This window comes from Scophthalmus maximus, chromosome 20, assembly GCF_022379125.1.
Source record: "Scophthalmus maximus strain ysfricsl-2021 chromosome 20, ASM2237912v1, whole genome shotgun sequence".
NCBI lineage: Eukaryota > Metazoa > Chordata > Actinopteri > Pleuronectiformes > Scophthalmidae > Scophthalmus > Scophthalmus maximus.
Window position 1 is genome coordinate 8,244,802 of NC_061534.1, and position 14,497 is coordinate 8,259,298.

Genomic DNA, 14,497 nt, shown 5'->3' on the forward strand with positions numbered 1-14,497 from the left:
TGTATCCTACCCTCACTGGTAAAAGGGGGGTGGACAAAAATAAATAAATCCAAGTTTTGGGATCAGCAGCACCACAAACTACAGCCTCTGAAAACGACCATACACTGCTCCATAACAGCTTCAACACAAAGTGAATATTATTACCTCGATCCATGAAAGGGCCACCTATAGCTGGACTTTTGTATTAGACAAAACTGCCAACTGTGTAGATACACAACCGTACACAGGAGAGGCCGGACAATTTATCAGCAAATCAGTGTAATCACAACAGTTTCCACAAAAAAGATATTTATCTTTAAAAAAATAATGGAATTAGTATGGACATATTTGAAATGACACTCCCTCCTGCACTTATTTGATTTCAAAATAGACCTTAATTTTCATGTTTTTTTTATAGTTCAATCTTCGATTAAAAATGTAATTTAAAGAGAATTCTGAACTCCTGAAATGAAAATAATTATTGACAATCTTCTGTTACTAGTAATTAGTAATTTGGAAACATAAAATTGTCAGTCATATTTTCTCTTAATGAATGTAGTTTTCTGTGTAACAGCTCAGATTGTTTCTCATTTGGGAGGCAGCCTGTTAGTTAAGGGTGATGGCATGATGTTTATTGAAGTAATTTCTTATTATCAACTAATAAACTTTCCACTATAATAAATCAACGAGAGAACTAGTAAAATGGCATTGGACACGAGTGCTTTATTTGCTTGCATTTCTCAAAACAACACATCAAAATGGTAAAATATTAGACTCTTGTACAGACGTTAATTTAAATAAATACCATGAATAATCATCATTAAAGGTTACATATACGATATTCACTGCCACTAGAGGTCGCATTGGCGTAAGCATCTCAGACCAAAACAAATGCTTTGTCAGCCTCCCCTCCCCCTCCCTTTGTGTTCTCAGCAAGGTGTTGCCACATCTCAGTGCGACATCATATCACACATCCAGAATCACAAGTGTGTAACGTCAACCTGTGTACAGGACAGCCAAAAATTAAAATAAAAAAAAATTCCAATGAGCTGCTGTTCAGATTGGTATAATTAATTTGTCTCATCCTCTGGACTGTGATGCTGTCAGTGTCTTGGTCAAAGGGTGAGACGATTTGGTTGGTAAGTGTGTTTTTAAAAGATATTGGTGGGGCTGCGGTGATAGCGGTGTGGTATCATCTATACATTGCTGCCAATGAAGCATTGAGTAACAATTTTCATAAGGACTGACATTAACAAACGGACCGGCTTCCAAAAACAGAGAAGTTCAGATCACAACACACACATTCTCTGCTCAGGATGCCATGAATCCACTATATCTTTACATTGAAAAAGGTTTGTGGCAGCTATATTAAAATCTAAAATCTTGTATATATAACCTTTAACAAATATAATAAGCAGTATCACCAAAGAAAGACCTAAGGCCTCTTGACTTTTTTCAGGAGTATCTGATATCGGTTACAGGGCAGGTTCCATTTAAATAAATGCATTACTAAGTAAGGAAGCAAACAGCTAACAGTTGATTTTCATTTGGCATCATCACAGTCATTAGTGAAAACTTTAAATTTGTACAATCATTTCTGCAAAGTGCTTTGTGACAATATGCCTCAAAAAGGGTTGTAATGTGTTTTTTTTCTAGATTTTGACTTTCTTTCATCACATGAAGGAGCAGTTTAAAAAAAAAAAAAGAAGCATCCCCATATCATCCTGAGAAATAAATCTCTATGGCACTACATCAGGACGCTTGACATGGTAGCTTGTTGTTGTGACATACTTAAACTTTACATTGCACTGTATAATTTTAAATACCATGTTGCAAATAATACAAAAACAGTTTTACGCAGCACAATGCAAATTTAATATTTAAATGAACCCAGCTGGTGTACCAAGTAATGTTGAGCGATATCTCACCTAAAAAATTAAATAAAACATAAAGTTTTTAGCCGCTGTATATTCAGAGGTCTGCTGGGTATAGTAGTAAGGCAGTCAGCACAGCCGATAAGATTTTAAAAATTGTCATGGTGAAAAATGTTGCTACAAGAGTGAGTTTCAATCCATTGTCTCGGAGATTTGTTGTCACAGTGTGAATTGTTCCAGCTTCCAGCATCCTCCCCAATGATAAAGTCTGCACTTATATCCACTTCAGAGTCCCTTTTTCTTTCTTTTTTTCTTTTCTTTTTAAAGTAAGCCATCTTGCTCAAAAACAGACGGCAGGAGGGAGAAGTCGAAGGGAATAAACTTGACACCGGTCCCGTGGTAAAATTTGTTCTGAAACTCCACCCTGAATTCAAACACGAAGCAACATTTTTAATGAATGCAAATAGAAAAAGTGAATAAAGTGGGTGACAATGAAAACCCCCCCAAATATCACTACCTTCTTAACTCAATATGTAAATCCTAATGTTACAATCCATACCTTCATTGAAAAAAGTACATTGTGAACATCCAGATCAGTCGGTTCTACTGAGACTCACCAGTGGAGGCGGAGAGCATGGAGGAACGCTGACAGGCCTTCCATGACTAGCAGGATGGACACGGTGAGCACGGCAAAGAGGCCAAACACAGGGGCCAAGAACAGAACCCCCACTCTTGTGGTGATCCTCAGACCCAGGCGCATCACCATGGTCCACAACACCTCTGACAGCTCTGAAACCAATAAGAAAAACAAGCCCATAAGGACACACACATAAACATATACTTGTCGTAGGTAAAGAGATGCAAAGCAGAAGTCAAGTAGAAATAAAGAGGCACACAGAGGTCGCGGTGCGCAGCTTTTTGTGTCTGAACTTACGGGCATGAGCCAAGCTGAGGGCCCAGAGACGCAGGTAGGATGCAGTGTTGGAAATGCAGCCCAGGCAGTACTCTATGGTGTGAATGGCCTGGTGCAGGAGCACATCCGCAAAGTCAAACTGCAGAACAATACATAAGAAACCCCATTTAATGCTGTGTTGTACTGTACTGTGATTCAAATTCCCATAAGATTCATGTTTGAATATTTCTGTTTCTTTTCTGTAGCCTTCTACTATCACGGTAGCTCTGTATTTCTCTTCTATGACCACTAACCTCATCTTGATAACCACAGCACATATTACCATTAGCAAAATGTCCCATTAGCTGCTCACAGAAAATGCACTTAAGTCTGGACATTTTACTGCAATTTACAGAGAATGCGAATGTCCACAAATGTTGCGCAGAACCTTTTATAGATTTGTTTTTCCTGCCATCCAGACATTTTCCCCGAGCTCATGTCTGAAAACAGCTACAAAATGTACCGTTCAGAATAAACGTCACTAGATCACATTCAAACACCAGCTGTGTGTGATGTGAAGCCATTAAACATGACCTATTGAAATGCAACATTTAAAAAATGAGGACAGGATGGTGGTGGTTCTCCGACCTCTTTGGGAAGAGCTTCTCTGCCGATCACTTCGTCAAGTCCCTCCTCTTCATCATCTTCGTAGGACGGCGTTGTGGAATTGTCATCCTCGCTCACACGCCTCACCCTCTCATAACCCTGAGGAGTGACAACAGTGTTTCATGAACCAAAAGACTGCTTAGGTAGGAGACAGATATGTGATACTGCTAAATGTTTTTAATCAGACTCACTCTGCGTCTGCGCAGGCCTTTGCCTCCGCGATACAGCCAGTACAGGTAAAGAGGTTTTCCTAACAGCAGCACAGGAACTGACAGCAACGCTACTACGACTAAGAAGATTTGCAGCCCAGTCTGTGGAATCATGTCGACAAACGAACAAACACATTCATTGACAGGGACCAAAATACACACAAGGCTGATATGATCTAAGATGATACAGTCGACACACACCTGTCCTGGGAAGAGAGGGGCGATGTCTGTCCCCTGCATGACGAACATGTTGATGAAGTGGATCAGGATGCTGGGAGCCTGGCTGGAGTCCCGGGCACCGAATGCCAACCACTTGTAGAAAATCATGAAGACCAGGTATCCGAAGAGACAGAGCAGGAAGAGCAGCTCAGGAAGAAACAGCAGATACATATTGAATTTCTGTCGGAAGTGCCTGAAGGGAGAGACGGGGAATATATTGATTAAAACAATGTGGAGACATAGGAAGTAATGAAACATGAATTCGAGGTGGGACAATAATGATGATGTTGCCACTGATATGGGCACATACGGGTGGGTGCTAGACATACTGCACCAATGCCAATGTTGCACTGTACTTATTTGTGGAGATAAAGTTTTACTCTCCATTTTGCTGAATAGTACATTTGCCTGTAAATTATAGCAACACAATAAGACATGGTTCATCAGGTAAAATAATTTCACGCAACCAATGAATTCAGTTTACCAAACCGAACAACTCAAGATACAGAAATTCCACAAAGTACCTTGGGCACAGTTTGGCACATTTAGCTAATGCTCCTCGAGCAAGAGGACATAAATAGTGTTTTTTGCCAGAGACTATTTTCAGCTGTTGGATCTGGTGCACTCGCAGGATGGAGCCAATGGGATTGACTGAAAATTCATTATTATTATGACCTTGTTCGTGGTGATGGAGGAACACGTTATTCAGTTCAACCAGTGTGGCTCACTGACGTGTTTTAATAGTTCCTGAACAACAGTGTGGCACAGACTAACAAGCTATAGCAGGCTGTGGCAACGCATGATGTTTAGTAAGATCATATTTTTGGTGGATTTCATCTTCTATAATTAAACTTTGACTTTGACCTTGAAAATAAAACCCATCCTCTCCTCTCTAGTGTGATTTGTGGGGGACACACGAACAAAGGGTAGCATTATGCTACTGACACGGACTCTGGAGTCACTCACAAGTGATTGAAGACGCTCAGCACCACTCCAAAGGTCATGTGGACGACCCCAATAACAACCGACATCTTCATCTTGTAGGAGTTCAGGAAGGACAGTCGGTTCACGGCCATGTTCCATATCTAATGCGACATTTTAAAAAAGCATTTCTATGATAATGACAGTGATTTAGTTATATTCGGACTGTAATTTTTTACATTTCGTTTACTCACAGGATCAATGCCGAATGGGTACGGTCCACTGAAAACACCACTGACGTTTGGGTCTAACGTGAGCAAAGCGTTTGTTTGGAGCGTTTTGTTCCTGCAATGTAAAAGAATAAAGCATCAGCATGTATTGAGATACTGTGCACAAAAATTTGGATTCCGTGTATGTATTTGTATTGACAACTCACGTCCACTGCTGATTTGCGAACATAGCCTTCACACTCCAGCAAGAGCCAAAAATGTTGAGTGACTTGGAGAAACAGTCGTTGTAAATGAGTCCGGTGTAGACGGAGAAAAGCCCCATCATCAGGATGATGTAGCGTCCGTTGAAAAACGTCACCCATATCTGGAAGCAACAAACACAGGATTTCAGCTATAACTGATTTACAATAAGAAGACTCCACAATTACGGATGAGGAGAAGACTTGTCACCTCATTACTGGAGCGTTTTTTCTTTTGATTTTTTTCCGTCAGCACCATCCACAAGGCGAAGAGACTCATGACCATCCCGTGGCCCAGGTCACCGAACATCACAGCGAACAGAAAGGGGAATGTGATGATGGTGTAGGGAGCTGCCAATAAAGAGAGGCCCCCTCAGTGCACTGACTCTGAAATTGTCCAAAGCAAAACTAAGAGATACTTCACTGTGCTTTACAAGACGTGGTGTGAGTTCTTACCTGGGCTTACCTCGCGATAGTCCCCCACCCCATAGGCCTCCACTATGCTCTGAAAGCCAGAGGTGAACTTGTTGGTTCTTAACAGGGTAGGAGGAGTGTCAGTGCTCGGGATGCGGTTCACAAAGGAGGGTACAGTAGCATCACCTTTTCTCTGATGATAAAAAAAAACATAAAGCATTACGTACAACAGTGTGTGAGAATGTAAGTAAGTGAGGGACTGTTCATGTTCAAGTTTAATTTTATGCACAACAATAGATGATCATGATAAACAATTCTGATTCCGCAAATCATCATGTTATGAGTGAATATACATCTCTCACTCACCGAGCCCTTTTCTAGCGCCCCCCGCAGGTTTGCCAGGTCACTGACGGGACACCACACTTCAGCAATCAGACACTTGTTGGTGACGTCGAAACTGCAGAGGTTGAGGATGTGAAAGATCGCCTTCATCTTTTTCACATGCACAACCCATGTGAAGGCCGACTCGGAGGCTTTCTGCAGAACCTGCCTCAGGTAGTCCTCAGTGCGCTGCAGCACCTGAAGGAAACAGCAGTTATACACTCACTACACTGTGCGTCGACATGGTCCAGTTTAGATCTAAAGCCTTAATCCCGCTGTGTGTCAATCCTACATTGTTGAGGTCTTGGATGCGTGTCTTCAAGCTCTCCAACACATCTGCCCGCTCTTCGTCGTTCTCCGGGTGCGGATACAGGTGGCAGTGGTAACTGAGGACAAACAAAGACGTTGATGTTTGAAGCAGAACACATATTGACAGGTTAAGCAGTGCGATGGTGGCAATTCTTACCAGTCGCAGATCTTTTGAACTTTCTGTCCGATCTGGTCTCCCCAGAAAGAGATGAGAAACACAACACTCTTGCTTATCTCACCCTGAAACAACACGGAGGAGCCACGGTGTTGTTAAAGCCGTACACAAAGTCAGTTCCAGTTTGTTTTTGCGGCAGAAGGAATGTCACACTCTTTCCTCTCTCCATCACAAAGTACGTGCCCAAACTCACAGTGTCGAGATCGGCGAGGTTCTCATCCAACTCTGCGTAGCTGAGGATGGTGTAACCCTTACACACTCTCCACAACATGCGCTCAAAGGCCTCCACCTTCACCCGCTGGATAAGACCCGACACAAACCTACAGCCAGGAGAGATCAGATCAGGTTAACCGTTTCGCCTCTCTTTGATAATGGCACCATACAAGTCATGACAACCTGGCGCTCACCCCAGCTTGGCTCCAAGTCTCTGCATTCCAGTGCATCCTGTCACCGAGTCTGTCTCCATGGTGGGGAACTCTTCATACTGGGGACCAAGAGCCTCATGCTAATTATGAGAAGGAACATGTTTCGTTCATGACAGTTTACAGTAACAGCTCCTCACGTGGCTCCACACGAAGCCGATGTGACGTTCACACACTGGAAGGTTTTTCTTTATAACACTCGCTTGTAACAGCTGCAGTGCAACAGTGTCATTAATTAAAGTCAGCGCTGTGTCGCCCAGGGAAACAAGACACGCCAGCAGCAAGAACACAAGATGTTGCTGGCGAGGTGAAGGGAAGCATCTCGGCTGAGATTCAAACACAACTGGACTGAAAATAAAAAGCAGTACATGGCAGACTTTCGGTTGCGTGCACTAAATGAGCAGCTGGATGGAAACACACTCACTCTGGAGCGGCTGTGTATGAAGGTCCGTGTGATCTTCAGCATGTGCGTGTACTCGGTGAGCTCCAGGCGGTTCCTCTGCAGCTTCTCTCTGTTCTTCGCCACCTCGCTGAGCTCCATCTCCAGCCTCTGGAGCTGCTCCTGAACATCACATCGAACACACCAGCTTAAGAATTCGGCAGCAGGATAATCTGTTCAATTACTTTGGGCCCAACAGGAATCAACAACACAATCAACATGTGACTGACAGCGGAGTATGGCCTCAGTTGCACCACTTTAAAGCATAAAGTGAGAATGTGTTACTTTTGGTTGCAGTGGCCACTGTGGTTATGACGATTATGGGAAAATGAACAACTGTTCACGTTTTAGCTAGAATGCCAAGCTGTTTGAAACATAAACACAATAACAAATGAGTCATGACTATACAGCAACATAACATTTGCTACGAGTAGCCACCATAATGTACTGGACATAAGAGACCAAGTAATGATGTAGCTGCAAAACCCATTCGAGCAACTGTGTTTTATCTCTTATAAATTGTAACTTTTAATTTATAAAAGGAAGAATGTTTTATTTTATTCTCCTCATAGATAGATAGAAAGATAGAAACTGCACAATCTGAGCATTAGTGTATTTACTTTCACACTAATATTCCTGTGATGATTGTTTTTTGGAGCATCCAACTTAAGTTGCATGAAAACATCATACACTAGTTTCAGAAACCTGGATAGGCACTTGCGTCAATTTTGAGAAAACTGAATTAAGCTAAATGAAGAACTGAAACCAGGATAATGTGTAAATGTAAACAACTGATTTAGGTTTCGAGTCTTTCTCCATTATGTATGTCGATACAACCTAAACTCTGGTAATGTAGCAGTTCATTATTTAAAGAAGGTGATAAATGATGTAATGATGGGCTGGGTGCTGAAACAAAAGTGAAAGTCTGGCAGCAGTGGTGCAGATGATCACTTTTATTGTCTCTTTCCTCTTCCATTACTGATGATTGCATGGAGAAGCTAAATCCAGCAAAGTAAGGCAGCCAATAACTAAAGTGGGCTCTCAGCTGCCGAAGTGACTCAGTCGGTACAGAAAAAGACATATGACCTCTGGGTCCCACTGTTCTGCTGGTGGGATGGGACAGTCACTTCTAACTCTTTCAGAGTAGTCATAGTTTGTTCAATCCCTCATAACATCTCAAGGTTTGTAAAATTACCATGTATGTTGGTCTGAATTTGTGGAGAATGGGCATAAAATGACACATAGGACATCCAGAATATTTCCATTTGACGGACTGGTGCCGCCATGAAAACATGGAGTCTTGTGCTTGAGTCCACTGGATTCAGGTGTTGCTCCTGATTCAACACCCTTGTGGATAACTATGACCTGGATCCACAGAACATCTCGTGTTATAATATTTCATTCAATTCAAACATCTTCTATGAAGAGTTGGAACAAGACGGTACATGTATGATATAGTCAGACATTAGACTTATAATTTGATTTTTATAAAACTATAAAGCCAATTGAAGGGGAAAATTAAAAGAAACTGCAACTCAATAGGAGTCAATGACATGTGTGCACTGTGGCAGACAATGAAAACCTGCATGATTTTAGTAATATTTTTTACAAATTCTTTTTGCTGGGATAATATATGCTATGAGAAGTGGTAAAGTAAAATCAGATTCAAGTGAAACTTACCATGATCTCCAGGACCTGTCGGGGAGGAGGAGCAAGTGGACTCTCATCCTCCTCTGGAACGGCTATTTTAGCCTTTTGGATTTCCCTCAGCAGGTAGCCTGCCAGCGGAAAACAAAAAAATGCTGATTTTGTGGTTTAAGATTCATGAAGTGTCCCGAGCTATAGCTGTAAAATCTTAATTCTCCGGGGCACTGTTTTTACAGAACATTATCCGCTACATGCTACTTGCCACCCTGATGATTAAGGAGTGCAGGTGTATATGCTCACGCAGGCTACATCCACATGAACACACACACCCCAGGTGCTCAGTCTGCTCCCTTACCCAGAATCCTCTCCATCTCCTCACATCTCTTGATTTCGCTGACGAAGCGCCGCTGGAACGAGCTGACACTCGGGTTGAGCTGAAACCAGAGGAGCATCACAGGTCAGGTGCAAGATACTGCGTCAGTCAACGCATGTGCAGGAGATTCACGATTGCATCATTAGAATTTATTTAAATGATGTTTACATTGTTTTGTTTTGTACGTTAAAACCTTACATGTTATCAGTGTATTTTAAGATAAATAGATAAATGTCTTGACGTTTAAAAAAAAATGAGTGCACAAGAACATTTAGGCTAATTTAAACTCATACACTCTCAAACATGTAGATAGGATTTATTTATTTTAATTGCATATGTTCCATTTGGATTACACATAATGAAAATAAAAAAATGATAAATGTCATGTGATTTCAAACAAATATATGTTTTTATCAATATTGAATACATAAACCTGGTTCTTATGAATTTGAAACAAATCGGATTTATTGATTATAAATATACAAATCTGGTCATTGTGTATTAAAAACATGTTGGGTCTATTACATACATTTCATTCTTACTTCATATTTCCTTCATGGTTGACTGACACATATTCAATAGATTAAGTTATTTCGTTTGTTCATGTTAATGATCCAAATGGATGGAGATTGAATATGCAGTTAAAATACACAAATCTTAAGTATGAGGTCTACATATTTTTGTGATTGTAGGGGTTAGTTGCCCCATCACCACAGCCACCCTCGACCTCAATCATACATGCATACATGCATGTTTATTCTGTTCTAGTGAGGAGGGGGAAAAAGGCCTACGTTATTAATCAGTACTGGTGGTAGAGCTGACACGTTTACACAGATGAATGTGTGTGTGTGTGTGTGTGTGTGTGTGTGTGTGTGTGTGCATCATCATCATCCTCTCTACTTACATCTCGAAACTCGACCAGCCCCAGCTCTCCGAGCTCGCTGATGCAGTCATATTCGGAGCCGGACTGCAGAAACAATTGCGCCAAGCACATCTCCTCGCTCCGGAACACCATCTTCTTCACTGTGGTGCCGGACAGTCGCCCTGCAGCCCGCCGACAGCACCAGACACACCGGCCCGCTCACCACACGCGAATGTAGGACATCACCGATTCAACGAGGCGGCGCGTTGCTTAAAACCCCTTAACCAATTAAGATGCCCCCCACCCCCTCCCTCCCTCCGAGGATTAATTATTATCGACGATTCTCAGAAAGCGCACGCGTCCTCATTTTGTGTCTGTTTGTTGAGATGGGGTTTTTTTGGGGGGGGGGTTGTTCTTTCTCGTCAACGCCTCTTTGTCTCTAATGCATAAACAATATGAAAACAAAGACAGAATCCTCCCTAACGCACCTTGTGCATCGAGCGACAGCAGCGACAGGCGTCATCCTCCCGTGCGCTCCTTCCCACGAGCACCTGTCATCACGGCGCAGACGGAGAAAGACAGAAACGGGTCGGAGCGACGAGCAACAGGCAACAGGCAGACTCGACGACAACCCGTCGACCCGGCGTGGAGACAAAAGAGGCTTCGGGCGTTGGGGAATAAAAAAAGAAAAGAAAAAAGAAGCCACGGACACAAATAGGCTCCGGCCTTTTTTTTCTCCTTCGCGCTTACGTCGCCCGGCAGTCGACACAGTTTGCGTCTCCGGGTTGCCAGGTACTGTCGCATCCTGTGAAATCATCGAAGAGAGGACGTGTTACACACAGATAGGAGCAGCCAACTAAATAAATAAAATAAAATCTGTCGTCAATTTACTTAGCGGGGTTTTTTCCCCACGCCATATGCTACTTTATCAATATCATTTATCTATGTTGTACTTCAGCCTAGAACTGTTTATCTTACTGAAGCATACTGATGTTTTATTTTGTTTGCTCAAACCTCAGGATGTATGAGAAGACAACAAAATCAGACTGTAGATAAAATATATATATTTTCAAAACTCAACTAACAAAGTCATCTTTTATATTCCAATTTTTTTTTTAATTATGTTCCAACAACTGAAGCTGTTACAACAAAACAAATGTTATATTATCTGAATACATTTACAAATTCATAAAATCCAAATGGTGAAATAATTATAATATCGACCTCTCCTCCCTTAGGGAAAAAAGGTGAAAATAATCATAATATTAATAAAAACTAAGCTAACATAATATAATACAATTAAAGTATAATACTCACGAGTGAAATTCGCCACTGTTTACGTTTCTGTTGCTAATGATTAGGTTCAGTCCATTGTCTCCTTTTGAAGATTTGTTCAAAAGGGGGGATTAGTTCACAAACCTGGCAACCAGCTCATCTTTTTATTCTGTTCCATCACTGAAAGCGGCCCGACCATCTGCTCTTCTTTGTGTCAGAAATCCTTCATATGGGGTGATTTAATGATTTGGCCCATTTAGCAATAAAGATGCTTTGTAAAAAAAAAGAAAAAAGGTTTTCATGATTCAGTTACGCCACATGGATGAGCATCTTTTGAGTGTGACGACACGTTGATGTATTTATAGAGCAAAAATACTGGCAGTCGGTCCACATGACTCCACACAAATATTACTTTGTTATATAGAAATCAGGAGGATGACAATTTACTTCACCTTTTTCCCGTAAAGAATCTGGTATTACACAATAAATGTCTATGCTCAGCATTTAATCTGGGATCAAAACCAGTGTGTGTGAACCAACCCTGCTGTTAAAATACTGCAACTACACATTTTCTATCAGATCAGACTGAAGACAGCTGCAGATATTCACAACACTTTATATTGTTTTGATTGACAGATGTTTTTACACACACATACACACACAGAATTGAGTGTTTGATATGTTTAGTGTCGTTATTTATAAAGAAATGTCAGGGGTGTAAAATGGACCACTGGTGAACAGAAGATGATGTGGCCGCATCACAAGAGAAGCAGACATGCACACATTGGAAAATGTGTTCATATCAAGGTACATTTGCACATACTTTACATTAAATTTCAGTATAGTTTGTATGGGGTTTTCTGCAGAAAAGCACGTCATATATTAAGTTTGAATTGTGATGCGCTTTTTAAGTCCTCAGACTCTGAGCCAGTCTGTTGAGCTCCTGTGACAGAGCTGTGACCGTATCGAGGATCCTCTTCTTGTCCTTCTCCTCTAACCGGGCCTCGCATCTCTGAGCAAATTTGTCAGGATGCCACAACGCCTGCTGCTTCCGAAGCATTTTGCGAAACACCGGCACGTCCTTTCGGTCGATGCCGTGCAGCATCAAATCCACCATCTCCTGCACTGTACCTCTGGGAGCCGGCCAGGGGATGTCACTGTAGCTCAGCTTTGTGCTGCCAGCTGAGGAGCCGGCCTGGAAAGTGGCTGCACACCTCTCATCGTACCTGCGCTTCTTGCCCAGTCGAGTCTCTTCCTCTTTACGTGCCGCTCGAGCCAGATACTCTTCATGTTCCCTCTGCAGCCTTTCATGCAGCTCCTTGCGGCTTTGCTCTTCCTGCTCCCTCTCTTGTTTACTCTTTGTCCGTCTCCTTCCCGAGGACGATGCCGATGCCAGTCGTTGAGCTTCAGAGTTCTTTTTAACGAAATATTCTTTCCTAATACGTTCAGCCCAGTCCCCAAAATCTTCCTCGTCGTCATCAACAGGAAGAAAATCATCAGCTGTGAAAAAAAAACCCAGCAGCACTGTTATCATCAGGTGGAGAAGGTCGATACAACATTCAGCCTCACAGGAGGGGTTAAAAGATTTACCATCATATACGCCAAAGGTTTCACAGAATTCATCTTCGCATTCACCAAACAGCTTCTCCTGCCACTCCTTCTCAGGGTCCATTTCAGCGGGACGACTCTGGTTTTCTCCCATCTGTGAAGAATATAAAGAAATGATGTGTAAATATGATCAAACACCAACAGCCACCACAGATCAAACTGTGTTCTGCTTAGATCTGATGCTGAGGAACCATCACACTATCTATATGCGTTTACTTAGTTTTTCTACTATCCGTCACACTGACATCTCAGTGGGCCTGTGGTTACTTACAGCTACAAATTGGTTACCTTATAATATATAATACAACTAAACTGGCAGAAATCCAATGTAAACAAATGTCATCATGCAAACAACAATGCTTGATCAAACCCCTCCAGTGCAAATGTGTATTTTTTCTCCGTTATGAATCGCTGTGAATTGATGAATGTCTTGGTGTTTGGGGAGTTTAGTTCAGGCAACATGGGCAGTTTTATATTGTTCTTACATTTTATGGACCAATTCATTGATAGTTAGCAGCAGCCTTCCAGTTTTTGTTTACCTGTGAATGTCTCATGAACTCCAGCAGGTCTTGAGGTGTGACTCCAGCAGTGTTAGCAGCCCTCATAGCCTCTGGACAGATGTTCTTGAGGGGCACAACCAGGTCATTATATGCTGAAAGAAAGAAAAAAAAATCCAAAGATAAATATTGATACATATACTGGTTGATAATTCAACACCAGCTTGTTTCCCCCGGTCCTCCTCACCGGTCCTCCCGTGCTTGAGGGCCCTGTTGGCGGCCGCGTGCAGCGCCGTGTCTCCCTTGTGGTCCCTCTGGAGGACGTCGGCTCCGTGCTTCAGCAGCAGCCGCAGCGCGGCGTCCTCCCCCAGGCAGCAGGCCAGGTGCAGCGGGCTCCTCTGCCTCTTGCCCTGGGAGAAGCTCACATCCAGGTCCCGGTGCTTCCTGAGGTACGACTTCAGCTTCAGCAAGCTGCCCTCCTCCACGTACCTCCACACCCGCTTCTGTTGTTTGGACGCCATGCCGGGCACCGACGCACCAGACACCAGATTATTTTGTGTATTTGTATGAGTTAGCTTCAATGAGTTAGCTTCAATGAGTTAGCTTAAGAAGGCCTTCGCACTTCCGCTTAAGCGAACCCGGTCCGTCTCTTTATTGACTCCGACGATGACAACGGCTCTGGCACCAAAGTTCCGCGGTCAGGGTGGTTCCGATGCTGTCACAAGGTGTCAGTATTGACCTATTTCTAAGTCGGCCATTAACTGGGAAAGTAAACCTGATTTCGGGACATGGTGATAAACTCAAGAGCACACTCGAATGTGCTGTGTCAGGATGCACTGAAATGTACCGTTTATTCCTTCCTTCCT

The 14,497-nt window shown here is 42.5% G+C and overlaps 2 protein-coding genes across 3 annotated transcripts; both read right to left on the bottom strand.

Annotated features, from left to right (window-relative positions):
• Nucleotides 1–682: 682 nt before the first annotated feature.
• Nucleotides 683–11,097, bottom strand: atp6v0a2a (ATPase H+ transporting V0 subunit a2a). 2 transcript variants are annotated; one of them, XM_035609135.2, is made up of 20 exons: nt 10,294–11,097; nt 9,372–9,450; nt 9,050–9,147; nt 7,355–7,492; nt 6,916–6,992; nt 6,702–6,828; nt 6,491–6,573; nt 6,317–6,410; nt 6,010–6,222; nt 5,686–5,836; nt 5,441–5,580; nt 5,197–5,354; nt 5,015–5,105; nt 4,806–4,924; nt 3,822–4,032; nt 3,603–3,722; nt 3,394–3,510; nt 2,788–2,905; nt 2,471–2,642; nt 683–2,277 (listed from the first exon to the last, which is right to left on the bottom strand). In XM_035609135.2, exons 1-20 carry the CDS (start codon nt 10,402–10,404, stop codon nt 2,175–2,177), a joined length of 2,520 nt encoding a protein of 839 aa, XP_035465028.1. In that variant the 5' UTR covers nt 10,405–11,097; the 3' UTR covers nt 683–2,174. The 2 variants fall into 2 exon arrangements, with proteins under 2 accessions (XP_035465028.1, XP_035465027.1); XM_035609134.2 differs by having other exon boundaries at nt 6,916–7,013.
• A 1,025-nt stretch (nt 11,098–12,122) lies between these two features.
• Nucleotides 12,123–14,274, bottom strand: nfkbil1 (nuclear factor of kappa light polypeptide gene enhancer in B-cells inhibitor-like 1). Its single transcript, XM_035609078.2, has 4 exons — nt 13,879–14,274; nt 13,674–13,786; nt 13,117–13,228; nt 12,123–13,026 (listed from the first exon to the last, which is right to left on the bottom strand). The coding sequence occupies exons 1-4, from the start codon at nt 14,150–14,152 to the stop codon at nt 12,434–12,436; spliced, it is 1,092 nt and encodes a 363-aa protein (XP_035464971.1). The 5' UTR covers nt 14,153–14,274; the 3' UTR covers nt 12,123–12,433.
• Between the last annotated feature and the right edge of the window lie 223 nt (nt 14,275–14,497).

What these genes read in the sequence shown, in the direction of transcription:
- nfkbil1 (XM_035609078.2), bottom strand. Translation starts at nt 14,152, where the DNA reads ATGGCGTCCAAACAACAGAAGCGGGTGTGGAGGTACGTGGAGGAGGGC. An exon ending in CCTCAAGCACGGGAGGACCG is followed by an intron (nt 13,787 to 13,878) that starts GTGAGGAGGACC and finishes TCTTTCTTTCAG; the next exon opens with CATATAATGACCTGGTTGTG. An exon ending in AACCTTTGGCGTATATGATG is followed by an intron (nt 13,027 to 13,116) that starts GTAAATCTTTTA and finishes TTTTTTTCACAG; the next exon opens with CTGATGATTTTCTTCCTGTT.
- atp6v0a2a (XM_035609134.2), bottom strand. Translation starts at nt 10,404, where the DNA reads ATGGTGTTCCGGAGCGAGGAGATGTGCTTGGCGCAATTGTTTCTGCAG. An exon ending in AGACTTGGAGCCAAGCTGGG is followed by an intron (nt 6,829 to 6,915) that starts GTGAGCGCCAGG and finishes TCCTGGCTGTAG; the next exon opens with GTTTGTGTCGGGTCTTATCC. An exon ending in CTATCGCGAGGTAAGCCCAG is followed by an intron (nt 5,581 to 5,685) that starts GTAAGAACTCAC and finishes CTTTATTGGCAG; the next exon opens with CTCCCTACACCATCATCACA.